Source organism: Trichechus manatus, unplaced genomic scaffold (assembly GCF_000243295.1).
Source record: "Trichechus manatus latirostris isolate Lorelei unplaced genomic scaffold, TriManLat1.0 scaffold00020, whole genome shotgun sequence".
NCBI classification, from domain to species: domain Eukaryota; kingdom Metazoa; phylum Chordata; class Mammalia; order Sirenia; family Trichechidae; genus Trichechus; species Trichechus manatus.
In genome coordinates this window covers 12,692,469-12,702,160 of record NW_004443956.1, presented here as the reverse complement: position 1 = coordinate 12,702,160, position 9,692 = coordinate 12,692,469, and the positions used below count along the sequence as shown (strand labels likewise).

General features: G+C 49.7%; 1 protein-coding gene across 1 annotated transcript in view; it reads left to right on the top strand.

Annotated features, from left to right (window-relative positions):
- Positions 1-9,692, top strand: part of IQCA1L (IQ motif containing with AAA domain 1 like) — a 21,653-nt gene that overhangs the window by 1,760 nt on the left and 10,201 nt on the right. The window contains exons 3-7 of the mRNA XM_012554484.1: positions 209-328; positions 615-800; positions 2,297-2,368; positions 4,203-4,408; positions 5,059-5,143. Of these exons, the coding sequence (XP_012409938.1) occupies positions 209-328; positions 615-800; positions 2,297-2,368; positions 4,203-4,408; positions 5,059-5,143 (669 nt within the window). The remainder of the gene's footprint in view (positions 1-208; positions 329-614; positions 801-2,296; positions 2,369-4,202; positions 4,409-5,058; positions 5,144-9,692) is intronic.

Genomic DNA, 9,692 nt, shown 5'->3' with positions numbered 1-9,692 from the left:
CAACTCCAGCCAAATGGTAAATGCAGGGGAAGAGAGGGGGGACCTTTGGAGGGACCCGCCCATAACCCATGAGCTCCTCACCCAGGGCTCCAGGCTTCAGGACTAGGTTCTAGGTGCCAGAGACTGTGAGCCACTAAAAATGGCCATGGATCAGCTGATGGCCCTGACTTTTGATTGCTGACCTACCTTCCCCCATATTGCTCCAAAGGCAGAATTAGAGGTTCCAATTCCCAAATACTTCCTGTTGGAGCAGGCCAACATTCTGAAGGACCGGGGGTTGATGTTGGCAGAGATCCTGTCCAGAATGGAGCCAGTGTCCTCTGAGGAGGTGAGGGCTGGGGACACCCCCAGACTCCTCCCATACCCCCCAGATGATGCCCTCTAGCATGCTGAGGGGCCCTGCCCTGTCCCATACCCACCTCAGAGCGCCCTTTGGGTACCCCTGGCCCTCTTCAGGGCTGCTCCTGTGCTCATGAGCACCTTCCAGTACCAAGACGGGGGGCAGTACGTAGGCAGCCAGACGCCTGGCTCTGCCTGTGGGCTGGTCTCCTAGGCCCCACCCCGAAGCAGCCCGGCCCTCATCTCTTTCTGCGCTCTGCCACTGCTCTGGCCAGAGCTTTCCAGGAATGCACCGGACTGAGGCCATAATCCTGCTACAAAGAGCTGAGCGGGCCCGGCAAGGCCGGCTCCGTGCCAAGTTCATGAGGGAAATTCGGAAAGAAGAAGAGCTGGATCGAAAGAGCCGGGAGGATGGGAGGTGCAAGTTCACTCAGGACCAGGCATCGGTCATCATACAGAAGGTAACCTGGCACCCAAGAGGAGAGCTGGGGCGGGGCCTCCTGCAGGAGCCTGCACCCAGGGCGGCGGTCACAAGGGGCTTGTCTTAGGATGGAATGTCTTAGGCTGGATTCTCTAGAGAAGCAAAAGCAGTGACATGTCTCTCTCTATATATATACAGATAGAGAGAGAGAGAGATTTATATCAAAGAAATGGCTCATGTGGTTGTAGAGACTGGAAAGTCCCAAGTAAGTGGGTCAGGCTTCTCCTGACTCACATAACTACGGAGGCCTACAGATCCCAAGATCGGCAGGTAAGCTGCTAGCTCAAGTCCCAAGAACCGGAGGTCAGATGAACCAGAGGCAGCTGCAGGATCCAGAGTGAGCAAAAGCCCACAAGCCTTGCCAGAAAGTCCACCTATATTGGATGCAGGCCACCCCCCCAAGGAAACTCCTTTTCAACTGATTGGCTACTCACAGCAGATCCCATCATAGAGGTGATCACATCACATCAGATCTCATCATGGAGATGATTACATCATTATATGACTGCCAAACTACTGAGAATCATGGCCCAGCCAAGTTGATACACAACCTTAACCACCTCAGGGCTCAAGGGCTGGATTCTGTTCCCCACAATTCGAGTCCAAACTCCTTGTGGATAGAGGCCTTAATCAGCCCATAAACACGCGTCTTATTTGTTTATTATTTATTCTGCGTCTCCATCCCCAAGAGGATTTGGAGAGGGTACCATAAAAGCCCCAGAAACAGAAGGATCATTAAAATTAGGGAAGAAAGAGGCATAATAGTGTAGCAGGACACAGCAGATGATCATTCCAGAAGCACTTCAAGCTGCTAAGAATGAGCCACTCATTGTTTCCTAAGCCTCCTGGCGACCAAGGTAAAAGGAAACATGATGAGTTAAGTGGAGCTTGCTAACTCCAGCTTTGTGCCTTCTGGGGCCCCCTGTCCTTTAACACTCCATCCTGCCTCAATGCAGAAAGCCCCATGAGAATGGGGAGTGCCTGACCTGACTCTGCCCAGTGCCTGGCCCTCCCCTAGCAGTGCTGGAGGTACAGAGTCTGAGTACCCGGGCCAGAGAAAGAGTACGAGGTCAGGAGTCAGGAAGCCTGATCCCAGCCCCAACTCCACCTTGACAATGCCCCATCTCTGGCCTCAGTTTCCTCGTGTGACAAATGTAGGCATTAACTAGGAGTTGCCACAGCCCCTGCAGTGCTGAGGTCTATATCCCTTTGTGGAATCAAATATTTGTTCCCAAGGCCATAGCATTCTGAGAAGGGGGCTATTGCAGCACTTCTGGGAAGAGGGGCTGCTCGCACTCTGATACAAAAGATTAGCAGGTGGAGAGCAGGGGCAGAGAGTTTCTGTGGGCACACCCCATAACATCCTGCTCCTGCTGGAGAGAGCCCAGAATCCCCCCTCCAGTGCTGCCCCACTGCCCTCGAAGCCTTCCAGGATGGCTGCCCATGAGCCCCTCCCTGAGCCCTGCTCTCCCCCAGGTGTGGAAAGGCTACCTGCAGAGGAAGCGCACCCAGCAGGACCGGCAGGTGGAGATGGAGTTCATCGGCATGGTGAGGGCCCCTTCGCACCCTCCACACACAGCCCACACTGCCCACTCCACCCTCCACTAGGGACATGGTGGGAGTCGGTATGGAGGGGGAGTCAGGAGGGTGGGGGCTCTGGTGGGGGAGCCTTTCAAAGTTTGATTCAGAAGTGGGGAGGGTCAGAACAGCCACTTTTAAGCCTCATCCCTTTATGCCCCCTCCCTCTCCTTAAGTCCCTGGGAGGATCTCAAAATGGAGGAAGGGGCAAGGAGGGGTAACAGCACAGGGCATTGGCCTGGACCCCACCTGTGCCCTTGCCTGGAAAGAGAGGCCACAGGGTGGCCCAGCAGAGGGACAAGGCCTCAGGGCCAGCCTCTGGGACAACCACCCAGGCCGAGCTGTGGAGCTACCCCCTACACCAGGGCTTTTCCGGCCACAGGCTTCCCTGCTTTGGGGTACCCAAAATACTTCTCGTCTGCCCGGTGGGAGGATGGCCCAGTGCTCTGAACGCCCGTGATGTGATGTGAGTGTTTGTGGAGCCATGTGGGTCATAAGAGGTGCAGAGACCCCGATGTGCACACATGTGTGTGCATGTGTACGTGTGTGGTGTGTGCATGTATATGCATATGTGAGTGTGCATACACACATGTGGTGTGTACGTGTGGGCTCATGTGTGCATGTGTGTGATATATGTGAGTGTGTGTGCACACACAGGTTCATGACTTGCATATGCCTGTGCACGTGTGGTGTGTGCATGTTGACATGTGTACACGTGGTGTGTGCGTGTCTGTGTGCATGTGTGTGGTGTGCATCTACATGTGTGTGTACATGTGGGGGTGTGCCTGTGTCTACCTGTGTGTGGTGTGTGCATGTCTACATATGTGTGTGCGTGTGGTGTGTGCATGTCTACGTGTGTGCACATGTGGTGTGTGTGTCTACATGTGTGTGCATGTGTGTAGTGTGTCTACGTGTGTGTGGTGTGTGTACGTGTGCGTGTCTACATGTGTGTGTGCATGTGTGGTGTGTGCATGTCTACGTGTGTGCCTGTTGTGTGTGCGTGTCTACATGTATGTGCATGTGTGTGGTGCGCAGGCCCCTCCCCTGGCTCTTACCTGTCCTCTCTGCTTGCTGAGGGTTCTCTGCAGACCTGGGAAGCAAAGGCCATGACGGGACTGAGGGTCCAATCCCACCGGGCAGACCCTGGAGTGAGCTGGCTGATGAAGGGAGCTGGGCTAGGTGGGCCAGCCTGCAGGGAGCCAGAGGGATTGGAGGGAAAGGCACTTCCCGAGGGCTGGCAGCAGCCAGGGCTGAGCCGGTGACATCTTGGCAGGGCCTAGGTTGTTGCTTTGGGAGGCTTGGAAGCTTGTGTAGGAGGCTGGGGCGGGGGAGGGGGCAGCTCTGCATGGGTTGAGGGGGCCGAACCTGAGTACCCGCGGTGGGTGAGGAGGGAGCTGGCCGCCTGGGCCCATCAGCAGTGTGAGCTCAGCGTTTTCAGTAATTGTCTGCGCCGAGTGATATTTAAAATACATTTGGGAGCCAATGAGGCGGGAAAGTGGCTGCTAGCACGGCTGCCTACGCGGCCCGGCGGCGAGGGTGCGGGTGGGGGCTGGGCCTGAGGCTCACAGGGGAGGGTGTGCGGGGGAGCAGGCAGGGGGCAGCCCAGATGCATCGAGCAAACTCATTATCGGAGTAATTTACACAGACGGGTCTCGGCTCCAAACGCAATTTTTCCTGATACAGGCTCACCCGTTGTTCCATTTAGGAGTGCGTGCAGTGGTGGGAAGGCTTAACGGCAGGTGTGTGCCCCGAAGAATGGGGTCCTCCCTCCCCCGCTTCTGAGGCCCTCTCTCCCTTTCCCCAGCTCCCCTCACCCAACAAGACAGAGCAAGTGGGCATCCTGTCCCAGGCCTGCCTCAGGGAGGATGTCCGGAGGCTGCGCCAGATGGAGAAAGAAGAGGAGTTCCAGTTGGCCATGACGCAAACTCATGATTCTCTCATAGAGATCGAGGGGCCCGACATGAAGGAAAAGATGAAGGAGCAAATTCGACAGTGGTTTATTGAGTGCCAGTCAGTGTCCCCAGCCACAGGCCACCCGGCCCTGAAATCCCTCTTCTTCCTTACCCCGGTGTCCCCCCCGTAGGCTTCTTCTGCCCTCTCCCCACACTGTTCTGTTCTCTAGTTCAGACGGGGCCCTTTTCTCCACCCCCATCCCCCCAACACGCTGCTGACACTCTTGGCTTAAACCTTGGCCCCCAACTCACAGTACCCTTTTCCATCCCCATTTCCCTGTATGGAAGAGAAAATACCAGAACAGAAAATCCATGAATTGCCCCATAAGCAACCTGTCTTTTCTATTCTGTAACTATACATTCCTTCTCTCTCTTCCTCTATCTCTGTGCTCCTTTTATCCTTCTATCCATCCATCCACCTACCCTTCTACCTACCTGCCCAGCTACCCATCCATCTGTCCACCTGTCTGTCCAACCACTCATCCACCTGTCCAACCTCCAATCCATCTGTCCAACCACCCATTTTACCTGTCCAATTGCTCATCCATCTTTCCAACCACTTACCCACCTATCCAACCACCCATTCACCTGTCCAACCACTCATCCATCTGTCCAACCACCCATTCACCTGTCCAGTCACCCATTCAGCTGTCCACCCATTTACCTATCTAACCACCCATCTTATCTAACCATTTTATGTCCACTTAGTGCCCTTATTGGCCGGTTTCCTGATTATCCAGATGAGTCTGCAGGTGGATCCTACCTGATCTTTGCAGACAAGACTCCAGAACAGGTATCCTGGGTGTGATGGTTATGTGTCAACTTGGCTAGGCCATGATTCTCAGTGGTTTCACAGTTATGTAATGATGTAGTTTGGCAGTTATGTAATGATGTAATTTGGCAGTTATGTAATGATGCAGTCATTCTCCATGATGTCATCTGGTGTGATCAGCCAATCAATTGTAAGGGGAGTTTCCTCAGGGGTGTGGCCTGCATCCAATATATATATGGATGTTCCGGCAAAGCTCGCTCGCTTGCTCTGGACCCTGCAACCAGTTCATCATCATCTGATGTCCGGTTCTTGGGACTTGAGCCACTGGCCTGCTGTCTCACCTGCTGATCTTGGGTTTGCCAGCCCCTACAACTGCCTGAGTCAGGAGAAGCCTCCAGCTTGATGCCTGACCCACGAACTTGGGACTTGCCAGTGTCTACATGAAATGGCATGAGCCATTTCCTTGAGATAAATCTCTCTATGTATTTATGGTTGTCTCTCAGTATCTGTGGGGGCTTGGATCCATGGATGCTCAATTCTCTTATATAACATGACATAATATTTGCATATAACCTGTGTACATCCTCCCATATACTTTAAGTCATCTCTAGATTACTTGTAACACCTAATACAAGGTAAATGCTATATTAATAGTTGTTTCATCACAATTGAAGACTTGCTCTGAAAGGGAGCCTTTCTCTTCTCTGAGTTTCTTGAGCTCTTCTGGAAACGTTGATGCTGCCTCAGTGTCAGCTGATGCTGAGTCTCCCCTGATCTTTAAATTCTTGAGGCTGTAGTGCTTTACATAGCTAGCCAGCCGTCCCTTACTAACCTTAAACTCCTTCCTCTCACTCTCCTCAACCCCCTCACACTTAGCCTTTGAGGGATTGCTTTGACCACTTAATTGCTTTTTAGGAGCCATTTTTCCGCAGAAACAAAGGTTGCACACAAGTAGCAAATGAACGAGACACGAGGCAAATAATGCTCAAACAATGAGTGCAGGAGAGAGACTGAGGATCTGTGAAATGTCGGGAGGCTACAGCAGGGGATGCCTACGCATTGCTTCATTCGCATGGATTCAGCATAGTGCTCAGCAAGCAGCAAACTCAAGTTTTGCTTTTTGGAAATTTCCTTTTTTTTTTTTCCCAAATATTTTCCATCTGCAGTTGGTTGAATCTGCAGATATGGAACTCATGGATACGGAGGGCCGACTGTATGCACTTCACTGGTTTTGCTTCTCTAGAGAACCCAGCCTAAGACATTTGGTACTGAGAGTGGTTCTAGAGAAACAAAATCGTAAGAATAAGTTTTTTGAATTGGTTCTCAAGTCTGGCTAGTCTTAAATGTACTGATGCCTCTGCCTCTAGAAGTAAAAAGGGCACTTCTAATCCATGGCATAAGGTGGCAATATTAATGGCAAAATATCACCACCAATAGATCAAGTATTGGTGAGAAGCAAGGCTCTAGGTGATTGCATGTTTGACACTTTTCTAAAATTTTTTTCAGAATGAGAAGTATAGAGACGCTGGTTGGTTGGTTCTACTTTCGCTAGACAAAGTGTCAGAGAAAGAGATGAGCTTCGGGCTTCAGAGTTACAGCTCAAGCACCACATAAAAGACCTCATAGTTGTCACTTGTGCCCTGAGGAAAGTGCTTTTTCTTGTAGTAACAGAGCTGAGATTGCTGAAAACAAAACCCAGAGTCTTTTTGTAAGAGTGGCTGAATTACAACGCCAACTGAATTCCTAACCTTGAATGGTATCTGAAGTTAAAGCAAGGTCATTGACTGGGAAGAAAAGGGATACTGAAACTTGGGATGGGGACATATGGGCAGATAATCAGGAAGCTGGGGACAACTGAGCCTCTAAATTCAGTTGATTCACTCCTGCAAAGAGAACCAGCCCTCTTACTCCCATCTGAAAAGATTATTCCATCTTTGTCTGCTAAGCCACCCTCCCCAGTAAGACCATTATCCCCTCCACTCCCACCTAATGAGATTGACCCAACTGTGTTTGAAGAGCCTTTGTCTGAGATATAGCCTGGGGCGGGGTCTGAGTTATCACCTGTAAGTCATTGCTTGGGGCATCGCCTGGGATAGATGCCTTACAAGACATTGCTGAATGTTCCCAGGACCCACTCCACCACCCATTTTTGCTTCTAGACCTATAACTAGACTTAAGTCCCAGTGAGCTCCAAAAGGTGAAATACAAAGTGTGACCCAGGAGGAGATACGCTACACACCAAGAGAACTGCTTGAGTCTTCTAATATGTACAAACAGAAACCTGGGGAATATGTGTGGGAATGCCTATTAAGAGTGTGGTATAATGGTGCAAGGAATATAAAGTTGTATCCGTCTGATTTTATTGATAGGGGCCCACTAAGCACAGATTCTTCATTCAGTGTTTCAGCTCAAGAAGTTAGGAAAAGATCTAATAGTTTATTTGGTTGGGTCACTGAAGCATGGATTACGCGGTGGCCTACACTAAATCAAGTTGAAGCACCAGACCTGCCTTGGTATAGTGTAGAAGAAGATAGCCAAAGACAAGGAAATTGGCACACTAGAGTGGACTTATCAGATTAGACCCACACTGACACATAGACTGCCCAGAGGACACACCTTTCACCACAACAATGAGGAACAATTTTGTGAAGGTAGCCCCAGCATCCTTGAAGACTGCTGTCATTGCTATTTTATGTAAGTCAGATTTGACAGTGGGTACTGCCCTAGCTGAATTAAGACATCTAACTACAATGAGGCTGATTGTACCCCATGGTGGTTGGGGCGAAGTGGCAGCACTCAATCTACAAAAACAAGGTGGACATGATCACCATAATGGACAACAGAGTAAAAGCAGTAATCAGAATAGTCTGACTTGTATGGATTTATGGCATTGACTACTTAGTCATGGTGTCCCCAGGTGTGAAATAGATAGGAAATCTACTAAATGTTTATTTGATCTGTACAGGTGGAAGAATTCTAGATCAAGTGAATGGCAGTCTAACTTGAATCACCAAAATAGAGAGTCATGGCCCCTCTATCAATTCCCAGACTTTAGCCAGTTTACAGACCCACAATCCCTTGAATGAAGGAGAGGCCAGGACCCCTTGAGGAAGGACCCCACTACACTCCCCATCTTCTCCTCGTCTTCACCAAAGTTAATCTTTCTCCCTGTCTTCACCAAAGGAATCTACGGTCTTTTATGAGAGTGAGTGTTCATTGGGGAAAAAGAAATAATCAGACTTTTTAGGGATTACTGGATATGGCCTCTGAACTGACACTAATTTCAGAAGACCCAAATGTCACTGTGGCCCACCAGTCAGAGTGGGGGTGTTTGGAAGTCAGGTTATTAATGGCGTCTTAGCTCAGGTTCATTTCACAGTGGGTCCAGTGGGTCCCCAAAACCATCCTATAGTGGTTTCCCCAGTTTCAGAATGCATAATTAGAATAGATATACTTAGCAACTGGTGGAACGCCCACATTGGATCCCTGACAAGTAGAGTAAGGACTGTTATGGTAGGAAAAGCCAAGTGGAAGCCACTAGAACTGCCCCTACCTAGGAAAATAGTAAACTGCATTGCTGGAGGGATTGCAGAGATTACTGCCACCATCAAGGACTTGAAGGATGCAGGGGTGGTGATTCCCACCACATTCACATTTAACTCACCTATTTGACCTGTGCAAAAAGCAGATGGATCTTGGAGAATGACCGTGGATTATTGTAAACTTAACGAGGCAGTGACTCGAATTGCAGTTGCTGTTCCACATGTGGTTTCATTGCTTGAGCAAATTAATACATATCCTGGTACTTGGTATGCAGCTATTGAGCTGGCCAATGTCTTTTTCTCTATTCTGGTTTAGAAGGAACAGCAGAAGCAGTTTACCTTCAGCTAGTAAAGTCAGCAATACACCTTCACTGTCCTACCTCAAGGATATATCAACTTTGCAGCCATGTGTCATAATTTAGTCCGCAAGGACCTTGATCACCTTTCCCTTCCACAAAACTTCACACTGGTCCATTACACTGATGACATTATACTAATTGGACCTAGAAAGGAAGAAGCATTAATGATTCTGGACTTATTGGGGAAACATTTTGAGTGCTAGAAGGTAGGAAATTAATCCCACAAAAATTCAGGCAGTTTCCACCTCAGTGAAATTTCTCAAAGTCCAGTAGTGTGGGGAATGTCAAGATAGTCCTTCTAGAGAATGAAAAACACCAAAGACACAAGGAAAGTATTAGCCCAAGAGACAGAAAGGGCCACATAAACCAGAGACTTCATCAGCCTGAGATCAGAAGAACTAGATGGTGCCCAGCTACCACCAGTAACCGCCCTGACAGGGAACACAACACAGAGTCCCTGATGTAGCAGGAGAAAAGTGGGGTGCAAAACTCAAATTCTAGTAAGAAGACCAGACTTAATGGCCTGACTGAGACTGGAGGAACCCTGGAAAGCATGGCCCCTGGATTCTCTATCAGCCCAGAAATAAAACAATTTCTGAGACCAACTCTTCAGACAGGGATTGGACTGGACTGTGGGACATAAAATGATACTCATGAGGAGTGTGTCTC